Genomic DNA, 18,168 nt, shown 5'->3' on the forward strand with positions numbered 1-18,168 from the left:
GATTAGTAGACTGAGATTTACCACAGCTGAAAATTGCTGCCAATAATTTTTGTTCTGCATTACTTTAGAATAACCCTGGTGATTATGGAATCACTGCAGCTTCACATCTGTGCACATTAACCATCCCAAAGTATAGGAGACATTCACTCTTGCTTGCTTCAATGTGCTGCCATCAGCACTGTTTAAAAAACAGTTTAATAAGACCCCAGTTAATGAGTGTATATGTCTGTTGAGAGCTGGAGCGGTAGATTCTATTGGACATGTTCTTCTACACTGTAAACTACATAGTGAATGTAGAGGATGGTTAATTCTCCCCCCTATTAAGAGATTTTCCAGGAAGATCTCTTGTGAATTCAGTGCTGTTTTGTCTAAGGAATGTGTCACCTCTTGTTAATGAAAGAGTTGCAAGGTTTTTCTGATGATGCAGATCAGGGGGAAAAGAAACCTTGGTTTCTTGAGTGAAGGAATTATATAATTTGTACTTGGTTTTTAATTGTATTTCTGTTATTTGTATTGAATTTTGCTGGTCTGTGACCATAATAAATAAACTGACTTGACTCTACATATCAATGAGCATCTATATATCTGAGCCTGCCCCTTTGTCCTCGTTTTTGGCAATGGAGAAGTGGCCACCCTACCAACCTACAACACAACTAGACTGGGCTAACCCTAGCCTATGCTTGTGCTGGAATTTGCCTAGGCTCCCCACTTAGCGCAATGGCCCTGTGGTGCTGAGACTTAAGAAGTAGTAGAAATCTTTTATCTTTGCCACCAAACATTATGCGCACTGGCCTTAGCTTACAAAGAAGATGCAGAACGCAAACCAGACACAGCCTTCTGCTAGGAACTCATTTATACAAATATATAATAAAACAACTCTGATACACCTCTTTGGTGCTTTTGTTGTTGTTGTAAGAAATGAGGTTCCAATATACTCATACCTTGATAAAAGTGCCATGGGTGCCAGCACAAAATGGCTGCCACGGGAAACAAAAAAGTGTGGGGGGGTACTCCATACTGGTGAGTATACTAAAAGAAAAAATGCACTGCATCGCCTACAGAAAAGGAGATTAACCCACAGATTACCACAACTGGATGATCTCATAGCTAGACTGGATCCAAGGGCAACAATATCCAAATCGAGGTCTGGAATGTGTGTGCGTGGTGCTCTGATCTTTTTCTTTTTCTTTTAATTGTATATGACCAGTAAAACTGTCCTCTATCAGATAAGCTGATAAGTGGATTGGGAAAAGCATAAACTGCCCCCATTCATCCTTCCTGCTCTTTGTCTCTCGCTGCACTCTCTGTCTGTTATTTTCCCCATTATCTTTTATATCCTCAGGGAGAGGGTGGGCAGGCAAAAAAGCCCATTCTATGTCTGCATGAGTCACTGTGCGTGGCTGCCCCATGAACTGCAGTTGGCAGCCTTCTCTGTGAAGTTCCTTCAGGCCATGGACTCACTCTGCCCACCCAGGCTGGCCACTTCCTTCTTGGCAGGAAGGAGTAGAAAAGATTTCCTGTTCCAGATAACCCTTGCTGGAGCACCCAAGACTTCCTGAGCATTGTTGTGTTTCTGTAACCTGGGTTGTTTTTTGGTTCTGACTCACTCTTCAGTCCTGACTCCTGGCTTGCTCCTAGGCTCTGCCTCTTGGTTTGTCCTTCAGTCCTGGCTTGTTCCTTGACCTTGCCTCTTGGTTTGCTCCTGTCTCTTGACTACTGACTTGTCCCACAGCTTCTGGTTCTCAGCTCCTGGCTCACCCCAGATTGCTGCCCCTAGCTCAACCTGGATACTGCTTATGCAGAAGCACATGAGATTATCTCTACTGAAGCTGAGTAATTTTTACACTGGTAAACTTAAATGTTGGCATATTAGGAATGTAAGAGTGAAGTATGCCTCCAATGTGCTTCAGTGATAGAAGTCTAGGAAAAAGGGACATATATATATGTGTGTGGATATCCTAATGCAGGGTGGGAAATCTGAATCCCCTTTCTGGGCAAGCTTCCAGAAAGTACATGCTAGTGGTGGGCAGAGCCAGAGGCAAAAATGGGTGGAGCAATGAATGTTGATTTTATCTTTGTTCAGTAGGCTAGTTTTTACACACCCTCACACTCTATCCTCCATCTAGGCAAGCAGGAAACATCAAAGTTCAAGGACTCATTCCAGCCAGGCAAAAACACTTGAGGGTGCCCTGACCAAGCCCATTGGAATCAGACTCAGAACTGTTGGTGTATTTTTCTCCAGTATATATAATGAAGAACTTCAGTTTAGAGCACTTCATGGATCAGCTTACAGATCACACAAGATTCTCCATCTCTACACAGCATAACTAGGATAACTACGCAAAGCTAAGACATTGTCGCAACACTTAGACACCCCCCTTACAACCTTAAGTAGGTTTGGGTGGGCTCTACTTGTGTGAGGAAGGTGTCACAGAACTGGAGCGTGTGCACACGCAAGCACTCCTAATTGGAAATGTGGGGGCCAGCTGAGCCTGCCAGTGCAGTTGTCTGCATGTCTGGGGCAACAGCAGAGGTGGCCCCTCATCGAAATCCTCCTCCTCTAGAGGAGGTGCTAGTGGCAGCATCTGGGGCAAAGAGGGGGGATAGAGGGGAGGAGAAAGGGCTGGGGCTGGATCAGCCAGCACTCCCTCTGTTGTAACTGGAGCTAAGGGGGAGAAGCTGTCACTGGCCAAAGTGCTGAAGCCTTCTGTCTCAGCACTTCTTGGATGCAAGTTGCTAGGACCCTCCTCTAGGTCCTTTCCTCTATTTTCCTCTTCTTCACCATCATCTTCACTCCAGGAACATTCCATGGGGCTCATAACAGAGGGTGTGAAGCAAGTCCTGTGAGGAACATGGCCTGGGGAGAGAGGAGGTGGCTGGGACCTGGAGAGAGTTCTAAGGGCTAGACAGAGGGACCTGCGGGGATGCATATGCCCCTTGGTTCCTCACCTCTGCCCTAGGGCTCTGGGACTTGACCCCATTCCTGTTGAGTGAAAAGATTCCTACAAACTTGTCTGGGAATTGAGACTAGGATAAATATGCACCCTTACTGAGGATCTTGCAGCTGGTGATGACCATCACTTTTCCTTCCAAGTGAGACTGCACAGACCAGAGTTTGTAACGTTAAACATTTATCTTGGCAATAGAACTTTTAAAAAAGAAAAAAGAAAGTCCAGCACAGCTGCCGAGAGTGACAGGAGAACTTCCATTCCCCCAAGTAATTAAAGAGAAACAGCTAGTGTTGGCAAATTGTGTCCATGACTAAATTCAGAAGGAATTTGACCCAATGGAGCTGGGGAGTCTTAATCAGGGGGAAACTGTTTTTAAAAGAATAGTGTGTCCTGTATGCTGCAGATTTGGTTCACTTCCAACTTCAGGACAACTAGGATTAAGAGGGTTTTTTAGATCACGTAATAGTAGGAGAATATTTTTTTTAAAATATTCATGAATCTGAGGCATGATTTGCTGTGGATCCTCTGAGCCCAGGGTAGCGCAGTGGGCAGGCTGTTGCCCTTAGATGTAAGAAGGTGAGGTGTATCTGAACTACAAATTTAAATCTGTTTCCAATCTGGTTTAACAGACATGGTGAAGTAATAGCTGTACACCATACATTTATTCCACTCTTATACTACTTTTAACAGTCATGACTTCCCTCAAAGAATCCTGGGAAGTGTAGCTTATGAAGGGTTCTGAGAAGGGACCCCTATTCCCCTCACAGAACTAGAATTCCCAGAGTGATTTAATAATCAATCCCTCTTCCCAGAGAGCTCTGGGAACAGTGCCTCTGTGAGGGGAATAGAGGGATCCTAACAACTCTCAGTACAGTAGGGCCCCACTTTACAGCGCTTCGCTTTACAGCGTTCCGCTAATACAGCGGTTGTGAATTGTAGAAAGGCCCCACTTTACAGCGCTTGTTCCGCTTTTACGGTGGATTTTTGCCACCTGGCGCCATTTTGGTCAATGTAAGTCAATGGGATCCGCTTTACAGCGGTTTTTGTTTTACAGCGGGGGTCCGGAACGTAACCCACTGTATGAGCGGGGCCCTACTGTACTCTTAAACTCCACTTCCCAGGATTTTTGGGGGAAAGCCATGACTGTCAAAGTGGTATAATAGTTCTTGAAATGTACAGTACAGATGTGGCATAAGAGTATGAACCCCAAGCCAGAGCCATTTGTAGCTCAAATCTCATTCCTTCACCACGGAACTCAGTAGCTGGCCATTGACAAGCTGTTTGTTCTTTGTTTTTAAAACATCTCTTATTAATTCAATGATAATCGTTCCCAACTAAGTTTTCTTAGGAACTGCGGTTTTGCGTATGCCATAGTGAACTCTCAGACTTTAATTATTATCTGTACTATTTCTTTCCTTGAAGGTGTCCAGGATCAGGTACCCAGCACTGACCAAAGAGATTGGTGAGCCAAGGCTGCTGGCTTTGTCTAAAGAAAAGCAACATGGCAGCAGATTGGGTGTCTCAGCCCGTTGCCTAAGCAACAGGGAAGCTGCCTCCAACAGTGTAAGGCCTAGATGTCTCTCACACTGAGGGAGAGGGTGAGGCCAGTACAAAGCCTGCTGTAAAGTATTTAAAAGCCAGGCAGCCAGCCTAGGAATGAGGGTGATGCTTTTGGAAGCTCTCTGAGTGCACAAGCAAAAGATTCCAGGAAAAGATAAGGAGTCATGAGAATGCTTTAACCCACAACAGTACAGTGGTAAACCTTGAAGTGCAGAAGCTCATAGTGATAGCCCCCAAAGCCATGCCCCCAAGCAGAGCCCATGGCCTTGCTCCCAAGGTAAGTTCAAACCCATACTCACATAAGTACTGATGCGTGCACACACACACACAAATATAGGGATCGAATTTTCTGAAAATCTCAATGTCAAGCTTATTTGCACATTTTTTCTAATGCCCATCTCACTCCTTAAACTCAACAAGAAGTTCTCCCCAACATTCTACTAAAAATATGAACAAATCTCGCATATTATATGTATTTATAACATCATATTATATGCATACTATACACATCTGTACTCCAGGTTTCCGAAGTAGCCAGCACATAAAAAGATATGTATAACCATGCATCCAACTACAAAAACATATATGTATTCACTTAAAAGTATGCTACAGAATTATAGTACAGCCTGGGAATTGATTCTTTTATCTGCATTATACATATATGTATTTTTGCATATAATTTTGCACATAATTAGTTTGGGTTTTTTTGCAGGGACAAGGGACCCTGACAATGCATGAGCAGCTTGGACATAAACGGGCACTCAATGCAAAAGGTGCTCCAATGCCAGCAAGGCTCTATTGGGTTGGAACTGCCATATTCTGTGTATAAATGTTAGGCAGGCGCCATCTCTGCTATCTTTTCAGCACCTTTTGAAGACTTTCCTCTTTCAACAAGCCTTTTAAGTTGAGACCTATCTCAGTCTGCGTCTGTGTTAGAATTGCTTTTAATATGGTTTCTTTAATAATATGTTTTAACCCTTTTTTTAAAAAAATGTTTTTAAAGCTTTTTAAAAAAAATTTTTTTAACATTGTTTTGTTTTAATGTATTTTAAGGTCTTTTTAAGATGTTTTAAAGTGTTTTTAGCATTTCTGTTTGCCGCCCTGGGCTCCTGCTGGGAGGAAGGGCGGGATATAAATCAAACAATAAATAAATAAATATAAATCCATTTACAGTGGATTCCTCCTTCATCTCTACAAACACATGGACATCAAACAGCAGCAGTTCATAGCACAATACTCCACTTGTTAGATTAGCATGACTGTAATCCTATGGATAGTTTCCCAGAACTAACTCCACTCATCTCAGTGGTGCTTTCTTCAGAGTGCACGGGTTCAGCTTGGAAAACATTCTAGACCCCAGGGAAGATTGTCAGCCAACTGAAATTCAATCTTTGACCTTTAACTAGAAATGAAAACAACCCTGCTGAGAAGTGTTATTATTAAACTGCTAGCCGGAAGTAGGAACCCCATCAAAGAAAAGGATTATTGTTTATTTTCCTCATTCTCTGACTTCCTCTATGCCAAGGGTTCCCATACTGTAGTGCATGGACCACCAGTGGTCCGCAAGCTTCATTCAGGTGGAACATCGCCTGTCTGTGGATTTGTGCTTAAAGACAGGAAATGGCACATCCATCTTATTAAGTGCTCATATTGATTTTTCATTGTTTTATTGCCTCTTCTATTTCTTACATTGTATATTATTATAATTCAATAAAATAATATATAGAAGAAATAAAAGAAGCTATAAAAATATAATTAAAAGATCATACAGCATTTAGCACAGCCCATTACAACTGCAACAACAAGCAAAACAATCATTAAGTGGTTGGCCAAGACCCTCGGCAATTTTCATGGGAAAAAAGGTTTGGGAACCACTGTTCTATGCTACTCTATCACAAAATGCTTGAAAATTTCATTAGCACTTCATTTAATGGGGAATTTTATATATCCATACATGTATGATCATAACTATTAAAAGGGGGTATATGTTTTATAATCATAAAGAATTAAGTATTGAATTGCAGGCCTAGTGTGGCCCTGAGTCCATGCTTATAGAGAAAACAGAATCTTAGCATTTTATTCAAGCTAACAGCAAAAATTGGTTGCGATGGCAACAGGTCACACCGATCTCCTGTTTTCTTGGCAAACCGACTGGTACTTGACTAGACTGGAGATTAATTACTTATTGTTCAGAATCAAGGAGTGAGAGAAGTTGTGATTGATGTAATAAGTAGGGATTGCCAATGTTTGATTCTTGGGTAACACAAGAACTCCACCTAGGGGGGAAATTATGAAACGTATTGGAAGTTTTAATGAAGAGAAATAGTGAAATGTTATAATATTTTACAACTTTATAAGTGTGTTTTCATAAAGAAAAAGGTACATCTGGGGTGGCCTGCTTGCCTGCCTCTTTATATTTCTGAGGCTGAAGGATACTGGTTAACCAGTAGGGATTGCTGTGTGGCTTCAAGATGAAGCTCAAGTTTCTTAAATAATCCCCTCTCATGAGCTATGTATTTTATAAGTAAGGAACTGGGATTTCTGAGAAAGTATGGCAAAGGAATAGAACTGGGGTGCTCATACATTCACGAACACCCTGAGTTAAGTTCCCAAACTAAACTCAGGGAACTTGTCCAAAATATTCTCCAGGGTCAGCCTGACTGAAACAATGAAACAATGGCATATAGGAATGTACTGGGTATGCTTGAAAACATTCACAGTAGTAACTGTTCCAACTAGTACCAAAATTCATTAGTCTTGAAGAGACAGTAGGACAATGGTAATATTTATGATATGGACAGAATCTTGGAATCACCACTGGAGTTAGCTAATGCTTTCTGATTGGTTTGGAACGATTGTCGTGAGGAGGAACTGTGATGAGATTGGTTAAATGATTGTCACATGCTGAAATTGTACTTTATAAAAGGAGCTTGCACACAGTGCCTCTTTGCAGTCTCTCCTGGATGTTTCTGAGGGGCTGACCCTGCATATGGCCATGCATATGCTTGTTTTTTTTTAATAAAGGCCTACCTTTTTGCTTCAAGCCTGTGTCTTCAAATTTATTTAAAGGACCCCCAGCAAAAGATCCCAATGGAGAGAGAATTCTCCTACACATTCACTTGCCAGAGCAAACAAGATCCACTGAACCATGAATGTAGTGCCTTGTATGCAGACAGGCTGATCCCTGTTTTTTTCCCTCCCCCTTTGACTGTCCATTTTGGGGCTCACAAACAGACTGCTGGGCCATTATGTGGGGTTCAGGGGACTGTGCACATCTAGCCCTCTCTCTCACCTGGATCCCAAGAGATTCGAATGACTCAAGGCTGAGCAACTTGTAATGAGTGAAGAAGAGAGAATTGTATGGTGGTGAGGAAGGAAAGAAGTTTCATCCTGCAAGTGATGGTGCTGAAATTTCTGTCTCTGAATTCATTCTTGTATCAGACATCCCTGACAGGTAATCTGCGATATTTTACAAGCCAGAGATTAACAAGTTTCATTTTTAAGCACTGTACATCCCCAACATTATCTAAAAACACTTATAAAGATGGCCTTTGCTGACTTTCACCTCTGTTCTTGAACTCTTCCTTCCCCATCTTCCCCATTAAAAAAATAATTTGCAACATGGCTACAGTTACAGACAGCACATAACTGAGCAAACCAGAAAAGCCAGAACTGTAACACCTTCCCATATCTAGACACTTGCAAAGGGCATTTTATTGTTGTTCGTACAATGTGTAGGCCTAGTAGTAATTTGTGCAGACAACTCATTTTTATTAGAGATTGATTAGAGGGCAAGTTTGGACCATACAAATATGAATCAACCCATTTAACACAGAAGAACATTTCTCACTGATAACAACTTCTTTTATAATAGTTTCTGTAAAGTACTTATTTTCTTTTACAGGGGTGACTGGTGCCTTGTGATTTTTCCCTTCAATAACAGAGTAGTTACATTTGAACAAATGACATCAAATACGGGATAATAATATCCAGATTGCAGAGACAATAGCTAGTGTGTTGAACTATGCAAGTCATTCTTCCACTTTCCCCAGCCAATTAAGTCTTTGAGATTGTGGCTAGGTTTTTTTGCTATGACTTCAAGTGTGGTATGGGGTGGCCTTATTATGGGGGTCTTATTATGTTTATATCCCAAAGGAGGTCAAGGTGGTGTACATGGTTCTTCTCCCCCCCCCATGTTATCCTCACAACAATCCTGCATGGTAGGTTCGGCTAAGACAGAGTGACTGGCCCAAGATCACCCAGTGAGCTTTGTGACTGAGCTGGGATTTGAATTATGGTCTCCCAGTTCCCAGTCTGACACTCTAATCACATGCTAGAATTCCGCCCAATTTGGATTTGGTACCGAATTTTCCATTTATTTGGTTATTTGCTATAGTTGTGATTAGATTTTTATGTAATGATTTTCTGCAGCTATTTTCAGAAATGGAAAAAATCTGTGTCTAAATATTGATAATAACATCAATATTTTTACTGATATTTCCTTCAATTTACCCTTTCAAAATATCAATATTTCTTTTTAGAATATAAATATTTCCTTTCAAAATATCAATATTAATATCTCTTTTTTCCCAAGAGAAAATAACCTTGGATTAGTAAAAGCAGCGGCTTGTGGACAAAGAACAAACTTGAATTGATACCGGCCTGTAAGGTTGACAGAATGCTTTTGAACTGGCACCGGCCAATGGATCCCATCCCTACTAACCACAACACCACATTGGCTGTCTTGCTATACCACCCTGCAGATAACACCAGAGCAAAGCTCTCAATTCTCCAAAAACATGCTCCATCATGGATCCACATATTATTGCATACACAACTTGAATGCTCCTGCCATCCTTTGATGGCAATTTGAATGCTCCTGTCGTAGTATAGCCACATACTCTACTTTATAGAGGACAGTCTTTTATTCGAAAGGCTTATCCAAGCCAGGTTTAAAGATAAAGGGGTTGCCAACCCTTGGACCTACAGGCATATTTAGAATTTTGAGAGAGTGCCATGAGTGCTACCCCCTCTGTTTTCTTCTCTCCCTTTTTTGCCCTGTGCCTCTTTTCCTGCCAACAGACAGAAAGAAACAGCATGTGCAGGATATACACACAGACACAGAATCTTTACCTTGGGTGTTTCCAAACGACTACTAGTTTGCAAGAGAGATTGAAGTACATAGCGGAACTTTGTGCAGTTAAAGTGGATTAAAGGGCTCTCTTGCCCTATTGGAGGGGTGGGGACTCTCCAGCTCATGGGCCTAATTCAGACTGCCAGGCCTCCCCATTTGCCCCACAAGGGCATTTCAGACAGGCCACATCCACCTGCCCTACACCTTATTTCATATATGATGTCAGGTGTGGAGCAGGGAAAGGTGGGACTTTGTCTAGGGGCTTTGCAGGCATTGCCAATTGACATTGCCTGCAAAGCACAGTTGTGAAGCACTTCCCAAGCACCTCACCATAACCTTCAGTCTTTCCTAGATGTATTCATGTTCATTGTTTAGAAATTTTTGTGATTAAGCCGTCTATAAACGAAATAAATTGAAATAAATAAATAGAACATCATCTATTATATGGACTGCACTATCTTGGATATACAGGACAATTTCTAGGACATGGATGGGGAACCTATTTGTTCTTGGACTCTTACTCCCATTAACCCCAGCAAGCATGGCTACTGTCGGGAATGATAGGAGTTGTAGGACAATAATATCCATTTTTGTTTTTCTCACACCTGGGAAGGAAAGATTGGGTTGAATACAGTAAGGGTGTTTCCAAACAGGCTCCACATTGTTCTAAAACTATTCTAAGGCATTCTGAACGTTTGTGCCATGAAACACTGTGTCCAACCATGTCCATGGGGCCACAGATTCCCCATTTCTGTTCATTTGAATGCTTCCACTGTCACTACCAGTCCTGATGTAGTTTCCCACTCAAGAGGATGAGATTCTAGATTAGAAGGCATGCTCCAGACTGATCTCCCTATTTTAATGGCAAGGGGGTATGGGAGCTATGTCTGCTTCCAATCCAAATGACAATGAAATGTTACCACTATACCTAGATGATACCACTCCATCCCTTTGCATGATCATCTGTTCATCACAGGCAATTTGGGAGTAGCCATGTTAGTCTGTTCCAACAAAACCAGCAAAGTATCTCATTAAAGAGTAATAGATGTATCACGGCATAAGATTCAATGGAAGTGAGTTCTTGCCCTCAATAAAGGATCTATCTTATACTCCATGGGAGGGTACTTGAGGGGCCACAGAATATGGTAGACCTCCCTCTCCATCAGCGGAGTCCTCCCTGATGGAGAAGTGAAAAGCACCACCACTGTTGTTATTCCACTGGTGGCACTCTGTGGGGCTACAGAAGAGGCATTTGGGGGGAACTCTGTGGATCTGCAGGATCCCAAGTCACCTTGTTCTGCAAACACCCACCCACCAAATGGGCCCTGAACTACAGACGCCTAGAGTTGGCACAGTTAATTCCCTCCCATAGAAGGGGGGGAGTTAAAGGACAGGGCAAGAATAAATCTACCCCCACCTTCTGTCCTGGCTGCAATGAGCCAGCAGGGCCATATGGTGGCTGCTCCTCCACAAATTCTCCCTCATCCACCACCATAGTATCGCTGTATAATCTGTTAGGGTTAAACTGCCATGATACTTGTTGCTGTTCATCACAGAGTGAACTGTGTCCATACCTGCCAAATTAAAAAGTCTAAAAGAAGAGATCAAGCGTTGTAGAAGTGACATGATCCTGATGAGACTTTGGCTTACAGGTTTTTGGCTTACCAGTGTGTTTCAATATATGTAAAACCTTGGAAAAGCACAGTTAGTTTTGAGAGAGATTGCCTTAATAGGACACCTGTATTCGTGGTTTTTAAAAAGTATTTCAATGAGTTAGTATTGTTTCTGCATTTAAAAAGTAGATTGTGGTGTGTTTGTAATATTAACTGTTACTGCCCTTATCTTCTTAATTCCCTCCCCTTTTTTCACATAACAAGAGAACCCATAGATTACATCACTTATCAAATCTATATCTAAATTTATATATGTGATAGATTATACTTGTTATCCATTATGTATACTTTTAGGGATTCATGCATATGAAGAGATGTATATGATTGTAATAATTATTCCAATGAGATATTTATTATTTTTATTATATTTACTTATTTTTGCAGTGTAAACCAGTAAGTCTGATGTGACTGATGTCACTTTGTATTATAATTAAATGAGGTTTGTTGTATAAAAGCACAATCCTAACACCACCACTGTAGGTGCCTCACTGCCACCCTCTGCTGGTGGAGAGGAGCACTGCTGATGGGGGAGAGGATTCCATCATGGTAGAAGCCCTAGCTATGCCTGAAAGGGGTGGGACAGAAAGCTACCACTGGCGCTACTCCAGATCATGTCAGCAGTAGCAAGCCGCCAGTCTAGAAATACAGCATTTCAGGGGCAGCATGGGTGCTGGTAGGGATGTTGGAGAAATCCAACAAAAATGGAAATGGAAATCAATTCAGCGAATATGATTGATATTCACTGTTGTTACTTTCTGCCTGCAAATGACTAAGTAATTGATTACTTTTTTCCTCATTTGCATTGTTTCCTTTGCACTGAAATGAATGGTATGGAATAATGTGATGACAACATAATTTACTAAATTGATTAGGTAAGTCATATAACTCTGCCACAACAAACAGCAAGATGAGTGATGTAGTTTTTGGCAGAAGATGAACAGCAGTGAAAAAGAAACAGTGCTGCATGTGATGATACAAGGCAGAATGGAAAATGATGCCTTCTTGTATCCTTAGGTGCTGGTGGCTTGGGTCCACGGGATCCTAAGTATCCCTTGAAGGTCTCAATGCCAGCCTGCAGCTGGCAAAGCAACAAGGAAGAAAGAACAGCCCCTGTGTTCTGCCCTGGTTGGTGCAAGTTGGAAGAGCTTGGGATCTGGCAGTGGTTCTGCCACTCCACTCTTCCTCAGCCCCAACTGGGATTCCTCTGCCTGGATCTCTTTTTCACAGTCACTGCCTCTTAGCCTCAGAGGAAGGCAATGGTAAAACTCATCTCAATACTGCTTACCATGAAAACCCTGTTCATAGGGTTGCCATAAGTCGGAATTGACTTGAAGGCAGTACATTTACATTTTTAATTTAAAAAACCATAGTTTGTTCTATATAGTAGTGAACATTGATATAATTATCTGCAATATGGCTTATTCATTTATTTATGTAGATGCTGTTCTTTCAGTGGCCCTGAGGAAGTCTGATGCAGAAGCACGTTGGGCAACTCATTATTTTATAAGGACATTTTGCCACTTTATAAAACCTTTTCCCAGTTCCACTTTTGAGGCTTTGTCCCTCTCTCTTTTTGTTTCCTGAAAAGGCACAATCAGCATTCCTGAGACAGAGATGCTTAAGATTTTAAAACATTGTCTGGGGCACCATTGGACACTGTTCAGATTATGAGAGAGTACTTGCCCTTGTTTAAATATGCCACAGCTAAACACTTACCCTAATAGTGAATATAAAGCCCGTACAGCAACACATTCGTAGTCTTGTAGAACGAAAAATCCAAATCCCCAGATTGGTTTTAGAAACAGTTTGAAGCATTCATATCAAGAGCTTACATTGGCTCCTTTCAACACTTATGCAAAGGTATATACTCAGACCCAGTCAAGGCTGGCCCAAGGCATTTTTCTGCTTGAGGTGAAGGACAAAATGGCACCCAACACATTTCATGAACAGAAGCTGACTGGGCTGGCAGTTCAGCACTAGTAACAGGACAGCATCCTCCACCACAGTGGGTGTTGGACAGGCCACATGGCATACCTGTTTCCTCTAATGCTTTGCTGCCACTCCCTGACCTCCAGCATCTACTGCTAAGGCAGCTGCCTCATTCTGCCAAATGGCTGGGCTGGGTCTAGTGGTTGTAATACTTCAAATACAGGCATAGTGTCGGCTTGTATGTCATTTCACTTTCCTTTTGCCTTGGATAGTGCATAGGGTTGCCAGATCCATGGCCTGAGACTGATCCTGTATCTTTAGGAGAAGAGAAGGTCAGCCAAGTGCAGGTGTTCTTGCAACTCTGTAATGGGAAAACCACAAGGTGAGATTCTCCCTCCCCCCTCCACAACTTTTAAATATACAGAAGACCTCTTGGAGGCCGGGCCTGGCAACCAAGAGGCCTTCCTTATCTTTAAAAGTTGTGCAGGGGGAAGGGAGAATTCCACCTTGTGTTTTTTCCCATTACAGAGTTGCAAGAACACCTGCACTTGGCTGACTTTCTCTTCTCCTAAAGACACAGGATCAGTCTCAGGCCCTGAACCTGGCAACCCTAATAGTGCATGAGACCTAACACTTGCCTTTTACACCACTGGAACTTTTCTTTTCTTTTTTGCTTTGATTGAATTGACATATAGACAGTCCTCATTTGACGAGTGGCATAGTGCACATTGAGAACAGCCATCACAGCTGAAACATCACAGAGTCTGAAAGCTACACATTATATTAATGCATGATTTAGACTTAAAGAAAAAAGAAGCTGCTGGTTGTGTGGCGGGGGTTGGTCGGTCAGAATCTGGATCAAAACTGCAATTATAGTGGCAGATTTAACCCTTCTGCACTGCACTATGGTTTTGATGAAAATGTCCTTCCCCCAGCTGCTATGGACAAACCAATAGCAGCTTCCCTCCCAGGGCAGCCAGCAACTTGAGGGACAATTTGTAGTGCAAGAAAAAAGGTTAATACCCTTCCATATCCATTGTGGTTCCACTCGGCCCACTCTCTGTGGATCCTATTCTAAGAAAGAAAGACATGCAAATCACACTTTTAATGTAACGTAATATACTGTGTGGTTTGGCCCTTCATCAATAGAAGTATTTGTGCCATGTGTGTATTAAGCTTTCAAGTCATTGACTCCATTTTAATATCACTGTCATGGGTGGGGGAGATAGCAAACTACAGTTTATGGTGCCTAGCATATTCTTGTTCAGAAACTTCTCAAATGTGAAACAAATCTGATTAAGCCACACAAGAGTTTTGGAAAAATTAATTTATGTGGTTTTTTACAAACCTCATTTCCCATGCTTCAGTCATTCTGACAGTGTTGTTTCAAAGCAGGCCCCAGTAACCATGAAAACTAGATAATTATCTTAGGAAATGTAAGATGAACTTTTCAGAATGTTAGCAAAAGGACATCAAAGGTCAATGGTTTGTGGGCTGCCTATCCCATCCTGCACAACAAAATCTAGCATTTCAGGCTTTGTTGTATGCATGTTTGTTATTATCTCCAGTTTTTGTGTTTTTTTAAGGAAAAGAAAGAAAAGCCTGCTGTGCACTATTAGATGCCTCCTTTTTAAAAAAGCTTGCATATAGATCTGTATATTTCTTATTTCTTAAGCCATTTCCAGGAAGAGGCATTTGGGCACATCCAACATGCTAATTCAGCTTGTCTGGGACTCCAGGACAGAGCAGGACTGTGATGATTGCTATTCCGTTGATACTTACACAACACTATAAGGAGGATCACCACAAACTGCATAGTCAACAATGGTGTAGTGCAGGGGTGCTTAACCTTTTTGAGGTTGATTTTTCTGCTGTGATATAATGTATCTAAGTTTGTGTTTTCACTTTTAGTCACTTGGAGGCCTTTTAGGTAGCAAAAGACTAATAAGCTTAACAAATAACAGCAACCCTGGTGGAATGCATTGGTGGATGGGGCCAGACCCACACACATTCACACACTGAATATATATACAGACACAATCCCAGGCAGACAAAGCTATTCTCCATGGAAAAAGAGGCATATATTTAGCTCTTAGTAACTCCATGCAAGTTTCATTGACCATTTTCTTCACAGAGTTTATAAAAAAGCAATACCCTTTATCTATTCTGACTGTGCAAAGGAGGGGGGGGACTCAGCAAGCCTAGCAAAAATAAATAACTGTACAACTGAACTGCAAGCCTTGTGTTAGAGTTATTCTTAATCCCCAAACTCCAAAATGCAATGGCATCCTACATGAAATCGCAAAAAGCATCAATGCTTTTTGCCTTTTCTTGAAGGATCAGGTCTGCCTCTCTGCTGAGGTATTTTCTCCTCTGCTTTGATATTACAGAGGAAAGAGCTGCAATTGCATGCTTTGCACAATACCAAATCCCCTTTCCCTCTCAGCTGTTCCTCATTGAGCAGCTGACAGACAGGAGAGGACTCTGAGGCCAATGAAATCTGACCTATGGCCATACTCTTGGTGTAGTGGCACATTTTATAGTGCAGGAGCTCACTGTGGCAGCTCCCATAGCCAAACCCCAAAGAGAGTCTATATATTTACAAAGAGAGAGATCAAAGAGCAGCAGCAGATAGCTTAATACCCCATTCATAAGGATCAGCCTGACTGTAATCCTATGCAGTTTCCTGGGAACAAGCTCCATTCAACTCAGTGGCACTTAATTCTGACTGCACAGGATTAACCTGTAGAACACACTGAACTTTAACAAAATATCTTCAGCCAGCTGAAAAGCAACCTTTCACTTTTCATTAGAAATGTGAAAAATCTTGCAAAGAAGTATTATCATTTTCACTGCTAGTGTGAAGGAAGAACCCCATCAAAGAAAAAGAAAGAAGCATCCAGCCTCTGCTTGAATATTTTCCTCATTCTCTGACTTTCTGTCACAAACATACTTGAAAGCCTTTATTTATCACCTCATTCACTTGCCAGAACAAGCAGGGCCTGTGAATTACCCTGGTAATCCTGGTCTAAAAAAATAATTACCTATGAGCTGCACTCCTCTGCATTTCCCTTCCACTATACCGCTAAACTACAAAAACGAGAGCAAAAAATTGCTATACCTGATAGCTTTCTTTCAGGTGCATCTTCTCCCACTTATGGTTCATTTTATATCTGTATCAAGGATGGTGACCTTATGACCTTTCAGATGTGGTTGGACCACAACTTCTATCATTCCTGATCATTGGCCATACTAGGCAGGGGCTGATGGGAACTGGAATCCAACAACATCTGGAAGGCCAACCTAAAACTACTTTGATTGTCTTAGCCTCATAAAACAGCACTGTGGCGCCTCACAATTCTTGCCAAACTACCATCCCTAGGATTCTCTGAGGGAAGATACAACAGTTTTTAAATGGTTCTTTTTCTTTTTAATTGATTGTGTGCCTGCCTGATGCTGCATGCAACAGCCATGAGCGGGGAGTTTCTCTCCATACAAGACCTTTAAGAGTGGGTTATTGAACAAAAGGGGTTTTAAAAATGATTTAAATGTATACCGTTCACCCCACAAGTCTGTTCCTCCTTCGCCCAGGTGTCCCGCCTTTTCCGCAAAGCCTTCTGAAAGATGTTTGCCCTGTAGACTATGTGGGGAAATGCCCCATCTTCTAGCTGATATTTCTTCACTGGTTCAATGAGGTAATCTCCATCAGGCAGATGGAAGTATCCAGTCTGAGAATAAAAACAGAGAGAGAGACCGTACATAGATATGTTGCTGTTGTTCATTTCTTATCCATCCTTCACCATAAGCTCCCACCATATGGTTACAGCAATGTAAAAATACAATATTAAAGTCAGTTAAAACAATTTACAATCAGAAAAATAGGACAGGTCATAAAAGTTATGGGTTGTACCTAGGAATGTGTCAGAATTCAGTCCAATTTATTGTAGTTATGTATTAGATTTATTTATTAGATTTATATCCCGCCCTTCCTCCCAGTAGGAGCCCAAATTTGGATTTGGTACCAAATTTTATGTATTTTATTTTATTTATTTATTATTTGATTTATATCCCGCCTTTCCTCCCAGCAGGAGACCAGGGTGGCAAACAAAAGCACTAAAAACACTTTAAAATATCATAAAAACAGACTTTAAAATACTTTACAATTAAAACAAACCGTCTTTAAAAACATTCCTTTAAAAAAGCTTTCAAAACATCTTTTTTAAAAAAGGTTTAAAAACGTATTAAAAAGCAATTCCAACACAGATGCAGACTGGGATAAGGTTTCTGCTTAAAAGGCTTGTTGGAAAGGGAAGGTCTTCAATAGGAGCCGAAAAGATAACAGAGATGGCACCTGCCTAATATTTAAAGGGAGGGAAATCCAAAGGGTAGGTACTGCCACACTAAAGGTCCATTTCCTATGTTGTGCAGAACAGATCGCTTGATAAGATGGTATTTGCAGGAGGCCTCCACCTGCAGAGTGCAATGATCGAATGGGTATATAAGGGATAAGACAGTCTTTCAGGTATCCTGGTCCCGAGCTGTATAGCACTTTGTACATCAAAACTAGAACCTTGAACTTGGCCCGGTAGCAAATAGGCAGCCAGTGCAATTCTTTCAGCAGTGGGGTGACATGTTGGTGATACCCTGCCCCAGTGAGCAGTCTCACTGCCGCATTTTGCACCAGCTGCAGCTTCCAGACCAACCTCAAGGGCAGCCTCACATAGAGAGCATTACAGTAATCCAGCCTAAAGGTTACCAGTGCGTGGACAACAGTGGTCAGGCTATCCCGGTCTAGAAACTGTCACAGCTGTCTTACCAGCCAAAGCTGGTAAAAGGCACTCCTAGCCACTGAGGTCACCTGGGCCTCTAGCAACAAAGATGGATCCAGAAGCACCCCCAGACTATGGAACTGCTCTTTCAG

At 41.7% G+C, this 18,168-nt stretch overlaps 1 protein-coding gene across 4 annotated transcripts in view; it reads right to left on the minus strand.

The window, feature by feature from the left end:
• Positions 1 to 18,168, minus strand: part of ADAMTS12 (ADAM metallopeptidase with thrombospondin type 1 motif 12) — a 248,924-nt gene that overhangs the window by 136,786 nt on the left and 93,970 nt on the right. For all 4 annotated transcript variants that reach the window (XM_061615943.1, XM_061615952.1, XM_061615934.1 and 1 more), the window contains one exon: positions 16,804 to 16,975. In XM_061615943.1, coding sequence (XP_061471927.1) covers positions 16,804 to 16,975 — 172 coding nt within the window. The remainder of the gene's footprint in view (positions 1 to 16,803; positions 16,976 to 18,168) is intronic.

Source organism: Rhineura floridana, chromosome 1 (genome assembly GCF_030035675.1).
Source record: "Rhineura floridana isolate rRhiFlo1 chromosome 1, rRhiFlo1.hap2, whole genome shotgun sequence".
NCBI lineage: Eukaryota > Metazoa > Chordata > Lepidosauria > Squamata > Rhineuridae > Rhineura > Rhineura floridana.